The sequence below is a fragment of the Triticum aestivum genome, chromosome 5D (assembly GCF_018294505.1).
Source record: "Triticum aestivum cultivar Chinese Spring chromosome 5D, IWGSC CS RefSeq v2.1, whole genome shotgun sequence".
In the NCBI taxonomy this organism is placed as follows: Eukaryota; Viridiplantae; Streptophyta; class Magnoliopsida; order Poales; family Poaceae; genus Triticum; species Triticum aestivum.
The window spans coordinates 3,654,641-3,671,960 of NC_057808.1; the positions used below are offsets into that span (position 1 = coordinate 3,654,641).

At 48.0% G+C, this 17,320-nt stretch overlaps 1 protein-coding gene and 1 pseudogene across 1 annotated transcript; both read right to left on the bottom strand.

The window, feature by feature from the left end:
* Positions 1–12,596: 12,596 nt before the first annotated feature.
* Positions 12,597–14,182, bottom strand: LOC123124054 (AAA-ATPase At3g28580-like; annotated as a pseudogene).
* Positions 14,183–16,251: 2,069 nt separating this feature from the next.
* LOC123124825 (AAA-ATPase ASD, mitochondrial-like) lies at positions 16,252–17,164 on the bottom strand. The gene has a single exon (XM_044545380.1). The coding sequence runs from the start codon at positions 17,162–17,164 to the stop codon at positions 16,466–16,468; it is 699 nt and encodes a 232-aa protein (XP_044401315.1). The 3' UTR covers positions 16,252–16,465.
* Positions 17,165–17,320: the final 156 nt, after the last annotated feature.

The window sequence follows — 17,320 nt, forward strand, 5'->3', positions numbered from 1 at the left end:
TCGTTGCAACCATCTTGATCTTGAGCGCATCCTCACAAGTATGCCGGCGACCCAAGCCTCCTTTCCGGTGAAATACTTGGGCCTTCTGCTTTCGGTGTGGCAGTTGAAGGCAGTGGACTTCCAATACCTTGTCGACAAGGCGGCCGGAAAACTCGTCACTTGGGAAGGCCAAAACATCACTCCTATTGGGCGAACGACCCTTGTCAAGTCGGTCATTTCCTCCCAAGCAGTGTTCTTGATCACACATCTCATCATGCCCTCTAGCACGCTGGATAACCTCAACAAGATTGAGAGGGCTTTCCTTTGGTCGGGTGCGGAAAAGACCACGGGAGCCAAATGTAAGGTCAACTGGAATGCGGTTTGCAGACCAAAGGAGTACGGTGGCCTTGGAGTGCTCAATACCGAAAAGTTCGCAAGGGCCTTGCGGTTACGATGGCTATGGTTTGAATGTAAGGAGCCCAGAAAACTTTGGGTTGGCCTTGGCAACCCCTGCACCGTAGAGGACCGTGAGTTCTTCTATGCATCTACGAATATCACCGTCGGGGATGGCACCAAAACGCTTTTTTGGGACTCCCCTTGGCTTCTTGGTCGTATGCCCAAGGACATTGCACCGCTAATTTTTGAGGCCTCGACAAGAAAGAATTGGAGGGTGCGCGTGGCTCTCAAGGAGAATGCTTGGATCCTCAAAATAAAGCAAGGCACCACTATCTCTGTCAACCACATCTCGGAATTCTTCAACCTTTGGATGCTCTTGCATGACTTCCGCCTTGATATGCAAGCGGAAGATGATTTCATTTGGAAGCATGCGAACGACGGGATATACACGGCGAGCTCCGCCTACAAGGCTCAGTTTCTTGGCTTGACCCTATCCCCCTTGGACCGTATGGTTTGGAAGGCTTGGGCACCTCCGAAGATTAAATTTTTCGCTTGGTTGGCCTTGCAAGATAGGATTTGGACAGCCGATCGTCTGGAGAAGCGTGGTTGGCAAAACTGTGGCCTTTGCCTGCTTTGCAAGAGGGAACAAGAAACGGGGACACATCTCTTCTTCAAGTGTCGCTACACGCTTAGGCTTTGGAGATTGATCATAGAGCAGCTTGCACTTGCACACATGGACACCTCCGAGTGGCACTTGGATGAAACCGTCAACGCGTGGTGGCAAAAAAGAACCGACAATAATATTCCTAACCGAGACGCAATGGCCTCCCTTGTTGGGGATCGTAGCAGAATTTTAAAATTTCCTACGCATCACCAAGATCCATCTATGGAGTATACTAGCAACGAGGGGTAAGGAGTGCATCTACATACCCTTGTAGATCGCGAGCGGAAGCATTCTAATGAACGGGGTTGATGGAGTCGTACTCGCCGTGATCCAAATCACCGATAACCGAGTGCCGAACGGACGGCACCTCCGCGTTCAACACACGTACGGAGCAGCGACGTCTCCTCCTTCTTGATCCAGCAAGGGGGAAGGAGAGGTTGATGGAGATCCAGCAGCACGACGGCGTGGTGGTGGATGTAGCGGGGTCTCGGCAGGGCTTCGCCAAGCTTCTGTGAGAGGGAGAGGTGTTGCAGGGGGAGAGGGAGGCGCCAGGGGCTGTGGTGCTGCTGCCCTCCCTCCCCCACTATTTATAGGACCCCTGGAGGGGGGGCGCCGGCTCTGGAACCCATCTGCATGGGGGGCGGCGGCCAAGGGGGGGAAGGGGGTGGCTTCCCCCACAAGCCAAAGGGGGGCGCCCCCCACCCCTAGGGTTTCCAACCCTAGGCGCAGGGGGAGGCCCAAGGGGGGCACCCCAGCCCACTAAGGGCTGGTTCCCTTCCCACTTCAGCCCATGGGGCCCTCCGGGATAGGTGGCCCCACCCGGTGGACCCCCGGGACCCTTCCGGTGGTCCTGGTACAATACCGATAACCCCCAAAACTTTCCCGGTGGCCGAAACTGGACTTCCTATATATAATTCTTCACCTCCGGACCATTCCGAAACTCCTCGTGACGTCCGGGATCTCATCCGGGACTCCGAACAACTTTCGGGTTTCCGCATACTCATATCTCTACAACCCTAGCGTCACCGAACCTTAAGGGTGTAGACCCTACGGGTTCGGGAGACATGCAGACATGACCGAGACGCCTCTCCGGTCAATAACCAACAGCGGGATCTGGATACCCATGTTGGCTCCCACATGTTCCACGATGATCTCATCGGATGAACCACGATGTCGAGGATTCAATCAATCCCGTATGGAATTCCCTTTGTCAATCGATATGTTACTTGCCCGAGATTCGATCGTCGGTATCCCAATACCTTGTTCAATCTCGTTACCGGCAAGTCTCTTTACTCGTACCGCAATGCATGATCCCGTGGCTAACTCCTTAGTCACATTGAGCTCATTATGATGATGCACTACCGAGTGGGCCCAGAGATACCTCTCCGTCACACGGAGTGACAAATCCCAGTCTCGATCCGTGCCAACCGAACAGACACTTTCAGAGATATCCGTAGTGTACCTTTATAGTCACCCAGTTACGTTGTGACGTTTGGCACACCCAAAGCACTCCTACGGTATCCGGGAGTTGCACGATCTCATGGTCTAAGGAAAAGATACTTGACATTGGAAAAGCTCTAGCAAACGAACTACACGATCTTTGAGCTATGCTTAGGATTGGGTCTTGTCCATCACATCATTCTCCTACTGATGTGATCCCGTTATCAATGACATCCAATGTCCATAGTCAGGAAACCTTGACTATCTGTTGATCAACGAGCTAGTCAACTAGAGGCTTACTAGGGACATATTGTGGTCTATGTATTCACACATGTATTACGATTTCCGGATAACACAATTATAGCATGAACAATAGACAATTATCATGAACAAAGAAATATAATAATAACCATTTATTATTGCCTTTAGGGCATATTTCCAACAGTCTCTCACTTGCACTAGAGTCAATAATCTAGTTACATTGTGATGAATCGAACACCCATTGCGTCCTGGTGTTGATCATGTTTTGCTCTAGGGAGAGGTTTAGTCAACGGATCTGCTACATTCAGGTCCGTATGTACTTTACAAATATCTATGTCTCCATTTTGAACACTTTCGCGAATGGAGTTGAAGCGACGCTTGATATGCCTGGTCTTCCTGTGAAACCTGGGCTCCTTGGCAAGGGCAATAGCTCCAGTGTTGTCACAGAAGAGAGTCATCGGGCCCGATGCATTGGGAATCACCCCTAGGTCGGTAATGAACTCCTTCATCCAGACTGCTTCCTGTGCTGCCTCCAAGGCTGCCATGTACTCCGCTTCACATGTAGATCCTGGCACGACGCTTTGCTTGCAACTGCACCAGCTTACTGCTCCTCCATTCAAAATATACACGTATCCGGTTTGTGACTTCGAGTCATCCAGATCTACGTCGAAGCTAGCGTCGACGTAACCCTTTACGACGAGCTCTTCGCCACCTCCATAAACGAGAAACATATCCTTAGTCCTCTTCAGGTACTTCAGGATATTCTTGACCGCTGTCCAGTGTTCCATGCCGGTATTACTTTGGTACCTTCCTACCAAACTTACGGCAAGGTTTACATCAGGTCTGGTACATAGCATGGCATACATAATAGACCCTATGGCCGAGGCATAAGGGATGACACTCATCTTTTCTCTATCTTCTGCCGTGGTCGGTTATTGAGCCGTGCTCAATTGCACACCTTGCAATACAGGCAAGAACCCTTTCTTGGCTGACCCATATTGAACTTCTTCAATATCTTGTCAAGGTACGTACTCTGTGAAAGACCAATGAGGCGTCTCGATCTATCTCTATAGATCTTGATGCCTAATATATAAGCAGCTTCTCCAAGGTCCTTCATTGAAAAACACTTATTCAAATAGGCCTTTATACTTTCCAAGAATTCTATATCATTTCCCATCAATAGTATGTCATCCACATATAATAAGAGAAATGCTATAGAGCTCCCACTCACTTTCTTGTAAACACAGGCTTCTCCATAAGTCTGTGTAAACCCAAACGCTTTGATCATCTCATCAAAGCGAATGTTCCAACTCCGAGATGCTTGCACCAGCCCATAGATTGAGCGCTGGAGCTTGCATACTTTGTTAGCATTCTTAGGATCGACAAAACCTTCCGGCTGTATCATATACAATTCTTCCTTAAGGAAGCCGTTAAGGAATGCCGTTTTGACGTCCATTTGCCATATCTCATATTCATAGAATGCGGAAATTGCTAACATGATTCGGACTGACTTCAGCTTCGCTACAGGTGAGAAAGTCTCATCGTAGTCAACCCCTTGAACTTGTCGATAACCCTTAGCGACAAGTCGAGCCTTATAGATGGTCACATTACCATCCGAGTCTGTCTTCTTCTTAAAGATCCATTTATTTTCTATGGCTCGCCGATCATCGGGCAAGTCAGTCAAAGTCCATACTTCGTTTTCATACATGGATCCTATCTCGGATTTCATGGCTTCTAGCCATTTGTCGGAATCCGGGCCCGCCATCGCTTCTTCATAGTTCGAAGGTTCACCGTTGTCTAACAACATGATTTTCAGGACAGGGTTGCCGTACCACTCTGGTGCGGAACGTGTCCTTGTGGACCTACGAAGTTCAGCAGTAACTTGATCCGAAGCTTCATGATCATCATCATTAACTTCCTCCCCAGTCGGTGTAGGCACCACAGGAACATCTTCCCGCGCTGCGCTACTTTCCGGTTCGGAAGGGGTGACTATCACCTCATCAAGTTCCACTTTTCTCCCACTTAATTCTTTCGAGAGAAACTCTTTCTCCAGAAAGGATCCGTTCTTGGCAACAAAGATCTTGCCTTCGGATCTTAGGTAGAAGGTATACCCAATGGTTTCCTTAGGGTATCCTATGAAGACGCATTTTTCCGACTTGGGTTCGAGCTTTTCAGGTTGAAGTTTCTTGACATAAGCATCGCATCCCCAAACTTTTAGAAACGACAGCTTAGGTTTCATCCCAAACCATAATTCATACAGTGTCGGCTCAACGGATTTCGACGGAGCCCTATTTAAAGTGAATGCGGCTGTCTCTAGAGCGTATCCCCAAAATGATAGCGGTAAATCGGTAAGAGACATCATAGATCGCACCATATCTAATAGAGTGCGATTACGACGTTCGGACACACCATTTCGCTGAGGTGTTCCAGGCGGCGTGAGTTGTGAAACGATTCCACATTTCCTTAAGTGTGTGCCAAATTCGTGACTTAAATATTCTCCTCCACGATCTGATCGTAAGAACTTTATTTTTCTGTCACGTTGATTCTCAACCTCACTCTGAAATTCCTTGAACTTTTCAAAGGTTTCAGACTTGTGTTTCATTAGGTAGACATACCCATATCTACTTAAGTCATCAGTGAGAGTGAGAACATAACGATATCCTCCGCGAGCCTCAACACTCATTGGACCGCACACATCGGTATGTATGATTTCCAATAAATTGGTTGCTCGCTCCATTGTTCCGGAGAACGGAGTCTTGGTCATCTTACCCATGAGGCATGGTTCGCACGTGTCAAATGATTCGTAATCAAGAGACTCCAAAAGTCCATCTGCATGGAGCTTCTTCATGCGCGACACCAATGTGACCAAGGCGGCAGTGCCACAAGTATGTGGGACTATCGTTATCAACTTTACATCTTTTGGTATTCACACTATGAATATGTGTAACATCACGTTCGAGATTCATCAAGAATAAACCATTGACCAGCGGGGCATGACCATAAAACATATCTCTCATATAAATAGAACAACCATTATTCTCGGATTTAAATGAGTAGCCATCTCGAATTAAACGAGATCCAGATACAATGTTCATGCTCAAAGCTGGCACTAAATAACAATTATTGAGGTTTAAAACTAATCCCGTAGGTAAATGCAGAGGTAGCGTGCCGACGGCGATCACATCGACCTTGGAACCATTCCCGACGCGCATCGTCACCTCGTCCTTCGCCAGTCTCCGCTTATTCCGCAGTTCCTGTTTTGAGTTACAAATATGAGCAACCGCACCGGTATCAAATACCCAGGAGCTACTACGAGTACTGGTAAGGTACACATCAATTACATGTATATCACATATACCTTTGGTGTTGCCGGCCTTCTTGTCCGCTAAGTATTTGGGGCAGTTCCGCTTCCAGTGACCACTTCCCTTGCAATAAAAGCACTCAGTCTCAGGCTTGGGTCCATTCTTTGGCTTCTTCCCGGTAACTGGCTTACCGGGCGCGGCAACTCCCTTGCCGTCCTTCTTGAAGTTCTTCTTACCCTTGCCTTTCTTGAACTTAGTGGTTTTATTTACCATCAACACTTGATGTTCCTTTCTGATTTCCACCTCTGCCGATTTCAGCATTGAATATACCTCAGGAATGGTCTTTTCCATCCCCTGCATATTGAAGTTCATCACAAAGCTCTTGTAGCTTGGTGGAAGAGACTGGAGGATTCTGTCAATGACCGCGTCATCCGGGAGATTAACTCCCAGCTGAGACAAGCGGTTGTGTAACCCAGACATTCTGAGTATGTGCTCACTAACAGAACTATTTTCCTTCATTTTACAGCTGAAGAACTTGTCGGAGACTTCATATCTCTCGACCCGGGCATGAGCTTGGAAAACTATTTTCAGCTCTTCGAACATCTCATATGCTCCATGTTTCTCAAAACGCTTTTGGAGACCCGGTTCTAAGCTATAAAGCATGCCGCACTGAACGAGGGAGTAATCATCAGCACGTGATTGCCAAGCGTTCATAACGTCTTGGTTCTCTGGGATTGGTGCTTCACCTAGCGGTGCTTCTAGGACATAATATTTCTTGGCAGCTATGAGGATGATCCTCAGGTTCCGGACCCAGTCCGTATAGTTACTGCCATCATCTTTCAGCTTGGTTTTCTCTAGGAACGCGTTGAAGTTGAGGACAACGTGGGCCATTTGATCTACAAGGCATATTGTAAAGATTTTAGACTAAGTTCATGATAATTAAGTTCATCTAATCAAATTATTCAATGAACTCCCACTCAGATAGACATCCCTCTAGTCATCTAAGTGAAACATGATCCGAGTTAACTAGGTCGTGTCCGATCATCACGTGAGACGTACTAGTCAAGATCGGTGAACATCTCCATGTTGATCGTATCTTCTATATGACTCATGTTCGACCTTTCGGTCCTCCGTGTTCCGAGGCCATGTCTGTACATGCTAGGCTCGTCAAGTCAACCTAAGTGTATTGCGTGTGTTTCGAGGCCATGTCTGTACATGCTAGGCTCGTCAACACCCGTTGTATGCGAACGTTAGAATCTATCACACCCGATCATCACGTGGTGCTTCGAAACAACGAACCTTCGCAATGGTGCACAGTTAGGGGGAACACTTTCTTGAAATTATTATAAGGGATCATCTTACTTACTACCGTCGTTCTAAGCAAATAAGATGCAAAACATGATAAACATCACATGCAATCAAATAGTGACATGATATGGCCAATATCATTTTGCTCCTTTGATCTCCATCTTCGGGGCGCCATGATCATCTTCGTCACTGGCATGACACCATGATCTCCATCATCATGATCTCCATCATTGTGTCTTCATGAAGTTGTCACGCCAACGATTACTTCTACTTCTATGGCTAACGCGTTTAGCAATAAAGTAAAGTAATTTACATGGCGTTATTCAATGACAGGCATGTCATACAAAATAATAAAGACAACTCCTACGGCTCCTGCCGGTTGTCATACTCATCGACATGCAAGTCGTGATTCCTATTACAAGAATATGATCAACCTCATACATCACATATATCATTCATCACATCTTCTGGCCATATCACATCACAAGGCACATGCTCCAAAAACAAGTTAGACGTCCTCTAATTGTTGTTGCAAATTTTTACGTGGCTTGTATAGGTTTCTAGCAAGAACGTTTCTTACCTACGTAAAACCACAACGTGATATGCCAATTTCTATTTACCCTTCATAAGGACCCTTTTCATCGAATCCGTTCCGACTAAAGTGGGAGAGACAGACACCCGCTAGCCACCTTATGCAACTTGTGCATGTCAGTCGGTGGAACCTGTCTCACGTAAGCGTACGTGTAAGGTCGGTCCGGGCCGCTTCATCCCACAATATCGCCAAAACAAGATAAGACTAGTAGCGGCAAGAAGAATTGGCAACATCTACGCCCACAACTGCTTTGTGTTCTACTCGTGCATAGTAACTACGCATAGGCCTGGCTCTGATACCACTGTTGGGGATCGTAGCAGAATTTTAAAATTTCCTACTCATCACCAAGATCCATCTATGGAGTATACTAGCAACGAGGGGTAAGGAGTGCATCTACATACCCTTGTAGATCGCGAGCGGAAGCGTTCTAATGAACGGGGTTGATGGAGTCGTACTCGCCGTGATCCAAATCACCGATGACCGAGTGCCGAACGGACGGCACCTCCGCGTTCAACACACGCACGGAGCAGCGACGTCTCCTCCTTCTTGATCTAGCAAGGGGGAAGGAGAGGTTGATGGAGATCCAGCAGCACGACGGCGTGGTGGTGGATGTAGCGGGGTCTCGGCAGGGCTTCGCCAAGCTTCTGCGAGAGGGAGAGGTGTTGCAGGGGGAGAGGGAGGCGCCAGGGGCTGTGGTGCTGCTGCCCTCCCTCCCCCCACTATTTATAGGACCCCTGGAGGGGGGGGGGGCGCCGGCCCTGGAACCCATCTGCATGGGGGGGCGGCGGCCAAGGGGGGGAAGGGGGTGGCTTCCCCCACAAGCCAAAGGGGGGCGCCCCCACCCCTAGGGTTTCCAACCCTAGGCGCAGGGGGAGGCCCAAGGGGGGCGCCCCAGCCCACTAAAGGATGGTTCCCTTCCCACTTCAGCCCATGGGGCCCTCCGGGATAGGTGGCCCCACCCGGTGGACCCCCGGGACCCTTCTGGTGGTCCCGGTACAATACCGATAACCCCCGAAACTTTCCCGGTGGCCGAAACTGGACTTCCTATATATAATTCTTCACCTCCGGACCATTCCGGAACTCCTCGTGACGTCCGGGATCTCATCCGGGACTCCGAACAACTTTCGGGTTTCCGCATACTCATATCTCTACAACCCTAGCGTCACCGAACCTTAAGTGTGTAGACCCTACGGGTTCGGGAGACATGCAGACATGACCGAAACGCCTCTCCGGTCAATAACCAACAGCGGGATCTGGATACCCATGTTGGCTCCCACATGTTCCATGATGATCTCATCGGATGAACCACGATGTCGAGGATTCAATCAATCACGTATGCAATTCCCTTTGTCAATCGATATGTTACTTGCCCGAGATTCGATCGTCGGTATCCCAATACCTTGTTCAATCTCGTTACCGGCAAGTCTCTTTACTCGTACCGCAATGCATGATCCCGTGGCTAACTCCTTAGTCACATTGAGCTCATTATGATGATGCACTACCGAGTGGGTCCAAGAGATACCTCTCCGTCACACGGAGTGACAAATCCCAGTCTCGATCCGTGCCAACCCAACAGACACTTTCAGAGATATCCGTAGTGTACCTTTATAGTCACCCAGTTACGTTGTGACGTTTGGCACACCCAAAGCACTCCTACGGTATCCGGGAGTTGCACGATCTCATGGTCTAAGGAAAAGATACTTGACATTGGAAAAGCTCTAGCAAACGAACTACACGATCTTTGAGCTATGCTTAGGATTGGGTCTTGTCCATCACATCATTCTCCTAATGATGTGATCCCATTATCAATTACATCCAATGTCCATAGTCAGGAAACCTTGACTATCTGTTGATCAACGAGCTAGTCAACTAGAGGCTTACTAGGGACACGTTGTGGTCTATGTATTCACACGTGTATTACGATTTCCGGATAACACAATTATAGCATGAACAATAGACAATTATCATGAACAAAGAAATATAATAACAACCATTTATTATTGCCTCTACGGCATATTTGCAACATCCCTCACCATGCTCGTTTCTTGGGTAATTTGGAACAAGAGAAACGCCCGCGTTTTCCGCCACAAAAGCGAACCGCCGACGATTCTTCTTACCAACATTTTAGAAGATGCAAAACTATGGGTGACCGCCGGCGCAAAGAAACTAGGGAACATAATAGTGTCCGAGTAATTGCCATGCCGCATTTGTGAGTGCGTTGTAAAAAACTCTAAACTATTCTCTCCCTTATTTAATTGAAGAGGCAAATCTTTTGCCTTCGTTTCAAAATAAATAAATAAATAATAGTGACACCCATGGATTGGTGAAGTTGAGTGATACTAATACTATTAAATCATGGACAACATATATCCAGTTAGCGAACGATTTGGTTGGTTAAGGAGACACAAAGACTACCAAGAAGGAAACAAGTGGAAGAGAGTCTTTATTTGTCGCTGTAAGATGGAAATCAGATGCCACCTTGCTTAACACATATTTCTGAATTAAAAGAATAATTTGATCAATGTTTCTGTATTTTTATAAATATGTGGCTGATCCTTGCAATCTCACCTCCTTCCTCCATCTCACTTCCTCCATCATCTCACCAATCACTTCGCAAGGAGACCGATGAATTGTGGGTTTATGATCAAGTTTATCTATGAACAATATTTGAATCTTCTCTGAATTCTTTTATGTATGATTGGTTATCTTTGCAAGTGTCTTCGAATTATCATTTTGGTTTGGCCTACTAGATTGGTCTTTCTTGCAATGGGAGAAGTGCTTAGCTTTGGGTTCAATCTTGCGGTGTCCTTTCCCAGTGACAGTAGGGGCAGCAAGGCACGTATTGTATTGTTGCCATCGAGGATAACAAGATGGGGTTTTTTTTACATATTGCATGAATTTATCCCTCTACATCATGTCATCTTGCTTAAGGCGTTACTCTATTTTTATGAACTTAATACTCTAGATGCATGCTGGATAGCGGTCGATGAGTGGAGTAATAGTAGTAGATGCAGGCAGGAGTCGGTCTACTTGTCTCGGATGTGATGCCTATATACAAGATCATACCTAGATACTCTCATAACTATGCTCAATTCTGTCAATCGCTCAACAGTAATTCGTTCACCCACCGTAAAATACTTATGCTCTCGAGAGAAGGCACTAGTGAAACCTATGGCCCCCGGGTCTATCTTCATCATATCAATCTTCCAACACTTAGTTATTTCCTTTGCTTTTTTACTTTGCTTTTATTTTACTTTACATCTTTATCGCAAAAATACCAAAAATATTATCCTATCATATCTATCAGATCTCACTCTCGTAAGTGACCGTGAAGGGATTGACAACCCCTTATCGCGTTGGTTGCGAGGATTTATTTGTTTTGTGTATGTGCGAGGGACTCGCGCGTAGCCTCCTACTGGATTGATACCTTGGTTCTAAAAAACTGAGGGAAATACTTACGCTACTTTGCTGCATCACCCTTTCCTCTTCAAGGGAAAACCAACGCAGTGCTCAAGAGGTAGCAAAAGCCTTAGCAAATGCTACTGCAGAAGTTATCTGGGTTTAAAATATGTTAACTGAGCTGGGTGTTCGTCATCCTCAGGCAGCATCACTTTGGTGTGATAATCTTGGTGCTACGTACTTGTCAACTAATCCTATTTTTCATGCTAGGACCAAGCATATTGAGATTGACTATCACTTTGTTCGAGAAAGGGTAGCCAACAAACTGCTGAATATCAGGTTTATACCCACTGGTGATCAAGTTGCAGATGGGTTTACCAAACCCCTTTCTTTGAGACAACTTGAAGGTTTTAGACACAATCTCAACATAGAGAATTGTGATTGAGGGGGAGTGTTAAACATGTAAACCTATCTTCGGTGATGTATAAACCGTAGGATAGGTATAGATAGATCAGGTTGTTAGGTTGTTGTGATTGAGTTCTTGGAGATCAATCCACGCCATGTATATCTCGTCGTAATTACTTGGCTTCGGCCCATATGTTAACACGCAATGCGTCCCTGCTAGGCATATGCTTAACCTATTTTCACACTTACATCCTCTCGGTGCGCATGGTCGGGTTCATCTATGACAAGGAGTCACCGTAAGGTGAGGTTGCCTGCGCCGGTAAGCATTGCTTCGCACTCTCCTTCATGATCATGGCATGTGTCTGCGCCTTCGGGTCTGCTGTTGTTTTTGTATTGTTTCTCAGAACAAGGAAGTTTTATATGCGGGTTATATATGCCAGACTGCTCTCTTTTCTAGATAAATGAGGAAATGTGTATATGCAAATGACTCTCAGTTTTCCTTGTGTTCTCGCAACAATATCAGTTACCATTTGGTATCGTGGCACTCTATATAGTAACAATACAATGGTCACTTCCTGTGTGATTAAGCAAATGAGAAAAGAAACCAATATTATTATATTTGAGTTCAGTGACACATCTTTATCCAAAAAAAGCCGAGTGATACATACTTTACAGGAGTTGTGTTCTTACATCAATACCATGTTATAGCACAATGACTAGAGAAGAGAAAGCAGTATTATTTATTTATTTTATTTCAGTTGAGTGATACATATTTTATTTGAACAAACACTGCATCTGTTTGTGTCTGTAAGGGAGCACTAGTGCACAAGCTCACTCTGCTCCTGTAACTCTACTTATCACCTTGCTTGATGTCTCCATTGGCTTCCCCCGATGTTTTGTCCTTTCCTTCGTCTTTCTTCGCCTCTCTCTCCTTTATCTCCTTGGCTTCCTCTTCCTCTTTCGCCTTTGCCGCTACTGCGTCCTCCTTGGCCTTCTTGAGCGCCTTGATGAGTCCTGCCAAGCACACGTCAGGGTCCCTCTTTTTCTTCTTCGACATGGGCATCAGATTCTCCGCCACGTCTGCTGGCGACATGTCGGTCTCCTCAAGCAGCTGCCAGATCTCGCCAAACAGCTCATGCTCGACGACGTCCAGGTAGTTCTTGGCGAGCACCTTGAAGCCCTCGAAGCGACAGTAGGACATCTCGATGTGTTTGTCCATCCTGCCCCGCCGGATCAGTGCAGGGTCCAGCTTCTCCTTGTGATTGGTTGTGAAGATAATAATCCGCTCGCCGCCACATGCTGACCATAGGCCGTCGATGAAGTTGAGCAGGCCAGAGAGCGTCACCTTGGTGTCATCATCCTTCTCTGGCTCCATTGGTAGCTTGGGTCTGTCGTTGTCATCGGAGTCTTTGTCGCCGGAGCCCTTCTTGCCCTTGCGGCGTTTTCCAGTGAGGTCAATGGAGCAGTCGATGTCCTCTATGACGATGATGGACTTGCCCGTCGTCTCGATAAAGAGCTTCCGCAGCTCGGTGTTGTTCTTGATGGCCGTGAGCTCAAGGTCGTAGACATCGTAGTCGAGGAAGTTGGCCATGGCGGCTATCATGGTGGACTTGCCGGTGCCAGGCGGGCCATAAAGGAGGTACCCACGCTTCCACGGCTTGCCGACCTTAATATAGTACTCCTTGTTCTCCTGGAATGCCATGAGGTCGTCGATGATAGTCTCCTTCTGTTTGGGGTCCATGGCAAGGGTGTCGAAGGTCGCTGGGTGCTTGAATGGGGCGTGGCTCCAGACGCTCTTCTTGGCCCAGTAAGGGCTCTGGCTGCCGCTGACCTTGTTGGTGAAGAGGCAGTGTTGGTGAAGAGGCAGCGCTGGCGGTTCTTGATGATGACGTTGCGGCCTTCACCGAGGATGAAAGGCAGATAAGAATTGACGACGAGGTCGCGGTGTTGCTTATGGCAGACGATGCGGTAGAAGCGCCTTTCGTCCTCGCCAGGGTAGAAATTGACTACACTGGCCTTGGGTTGCTGCTTGGAGGCGTACCACCAGATCTTGGCGCCGGAGAAGTCGTCGGTGACCCCCTCGTTGTTGTCGACAGAGACCTGGATGTTCTTGCTATTATTGCCTAGCTCAGCTTTGAGCCTGCGTGCGTGATGGGAACATGCCTCACTCAGGTAGGCCTCGACAGCAAGGAAGAAGTCGCTTCTCTGGAAGCTCTCAGCATGGTTCTCGGAGATGGTGATCTCAAAGTACGGGTTGAAGCAGGTGGTCAGCTTGGTGGCCCAAGTGATGAGGTAGAGGCGGAGGGTAACCGGGATGTGGTTCTGCACCATGGACCATAAGACGATGATGCCCGCCACTGCCGAACCCAAGCCCGCCCACCGCTCCACCATCGCCATGGCTGGACCTCTTAATTGTTGTTTGTGTCTTGAATATTTCTTGTTAGATCTGCACTGGATGCTCCTACGTATGTGTATTTCTGTATATATATAACGCTGGAGATTTGTGTGGTGATTAACTTAGGTTGACCTAGGTCTTCGTCTACGTCTTCGTTTTTGTCGTCATCGGGTCTTTGTTTTTGTCGTCGTCGTAGTAGATTCCTCTTTGTCTTCGCTGTCGTCGGAGCAGGCGAGGAGGAGCTGTCGGAGACGAGAAGAATCTACAGTCCATGCACGCATGGAAAAAACCTGTGGATTCCCTTTGCCCAGTACGTTTGAGACAGGGAGTGAGAGGTGGGTGTAGCCAAAGGGTCATGCTAGCATTTCGTATTGTAGTGCTATTCCGTAGTCCATATATACATAGGAATATTATTGTTCCTGTTGAGAGATACTTATTTTGTTTTGTGCCACCCTTCACCTTTCTCCTGGGATTCGCTCTCTCCTTCATGATCATGGATGGCATTCGTCGTACCGCTCAGTGTTGTTCATCGGAACAAGCAAGTTTTATAGGTGGGCTATATATACGCCAGAATGCTGTTTCTCGTAGAGAAATGAGGAAGTGTATATATGCAAACGGCGCTCAGTTTTCATTCTGTTCTTACAAATCATGTTAGCATTTGGTATTGTAGTACCATCTCTATATGGTAACATTACAATGATCACTTCCTATGTGAATAAGCAAATGAGAAAAGAAACCAATTTTATTTAATTTGAGTTGAGTGACACATCTTTATCGGGAAAAAAAATTAAGTGATACATATTTTCTTTGAACAAACACTACATCTTGTTTTTGGAAGGGTGCACTAGTGAACAAAGCTCACTCTACTCATGGGTGGCTTCCTCCCATGCTTCATCCTTTCATTTGTCTTTCTTCGAGTCTGCTTCCTCTTTCTCCTTGGCTGTCTTTGCTTCTGCCTCCTCTTCCTCGTTCGCCTTTGCTGCTGCTGCTGCTGCAACCACATCTTTGAGCGCCTCGATGAGGCCTGCCAAGCACATGTTGGGGTCCTTCTTTTTCTTCTTCGTCATGCGGATCAGGTTCTCTGCCACGTCGGCCGATGACATGTCGGTCCCTTCGAGCAGCTGCTCGACCTCGCCGAACTACACATGCTCGACGATGTCTAGGTAGTTCTTGGCGAGTACCTTGAAGCCCTTGAAGCGGTAGTACAACATATCAATGTGCTTGTCCATCCTACCCCGCCGGATTAGAGTTGTGTGGTGCTTTACTTAGGTTGACCTAGGTCATCGTCTTCGTTTTTGTCGTCGTCGGAGGCTCGGAGCAAGTTCGACTTTGTCTTTCTCGTCATCGGAGCAGGCTCGTGTTCTTCGTTTGTCGTCGTCGGAGGATGGTGGAGATTCGTCTTCGTTGTCATCCGAGCAGGTGAGGAGGATCTGTCAGAGCTGAGAAGAATCTACAGTCCATGCACGCATGGAAAAAAACCTCTGGATTACCTTTGCCCAGTACGTTTGAGACAGGGGAGTGAGAGGTTGGCATTTCGTATTGTAGCTATTCCATACATACACAGGAATTATCATCATTATTATTCTTGTTGAGGGATACATATTTTGTTTTGTGCCTCCATTTGCCTTTCTCCTTGGCTTCACACTCTCCTTCATGATCATGGAGTGCATCGTACCGCTCGTATTGTTCGTCGGGCGAGCAAGTTCTATAGGCAGGTTATATACGCCAGAATGCTGTTTTTTGTAGACAAATGAGGAAAATGTTTGCTGTGTACTTGCAACGGAGTAAATTGCATAAAACCACCAGTTTGAGGGTTAGGTTTGCGAAAAACACTAGGATACAGTTTCTCTGCGGAAAACACCACATCTTGCGTAATTGTTTTGCAAAAACCACTGATCGGCGGATAAGCCTCGTTTGAGCACGTTTATGACAGGTGGGTCCCGCTTGTCAGGCTGACTTGGCAAGAAAAACGCCCCCTGGACACTTTGACTAGTCAGAAACGCCATATGGACACGAGCAGGCTGCTGCCCAGCTGCGTTGACCCAGCAATGCAGCTCGCTGGCAACTTCGCGCCGGTGCCGAAGATGCTTTCACCGCTGCAGAACTTCGCGCTGGTGGCCGAAGACGCCGTCCTCGCCGTGGAACTTCGCACCGGTGGCCGGAGACGCCGCCCCGCTGCAGAACTTGGCGAACCAACGGCTCCCGCCCACGGCAGGGCACCACCTGCTCGGCGGCGTGGGGCTCGCCCCAGCTGGCTCTCTTTGGCCTGCCGCTGGTGGTGTGGAAGCGAGCCATGGCGCACGCGCCGTTAACGACGGGCTGGTCTACTGGTCTACTGGAAACGCGATGAGATCGTCCATGATTGCCTCCTTTTGGTCAGTGTCCATGGCAAGCGTGTCGAACGTGGCCGGGTGTTCAAACTTAACATAGTCCCAGACGCTATTGCGAAGGTAGCGCCTCCGTCTACCACCGCAGTTGGTGAAGAGGCGGTGCTGGCGGCTCTTGACGATGACGGCGCAGCCCTCGGCAAGGACAAAGGGCAGATAGGAGTCGACGACGAGGTCACGGTGGCTTCTGTGGAAGACGACCTGGTGGAAGCGTCTCTCGTCCTCGCCAGGGTAGAAGCTGATGACATTCCCCTTGGAATGCTTCTTGGAGGCATAGCACCAGAGCGTCACACCAGAGAACTCATCGGTGACCTCCTCATGGTCGTCCACGGAGACCTGCAAGTTACTGCTGTCACTCCTGAGCTCGGCCTTGAGTCTACGGGCGCGGCGGGAGCACGCGTCGCTGAGGTAGGCCTTGACGGCGTAGAAGAACTCGCTTTGCTGAAAGCGCTCGGCGCTGTTCTCCAAGATGGTGATCTGGAGGTAGGGGCTGAAGCAGGCGGCGAGCTTGGCGGCCCAGGTGGTGAGGAAGAGGCGGAGGGTAACCGGGACGTGGTTCTGCACCATGGACCACAGGAAGATGATGCTCGCCATGGCCGAACCCAACCCTGCCCACTTCTCCACCATTGCTGCCATGCCCGGCTAGCTCTCTTCTTCTTCTTGATGCAACGCTGGAGATCTTTGTTCGTGTGCGTTTATATATAATGCTGGAGTTCTGTCTGGTGATTTACTTAAGTTGACTTCAGCGCGACCGCTGGTCGTTGTTGTCGTCGGAGCAGGTGAAGAGTAGCT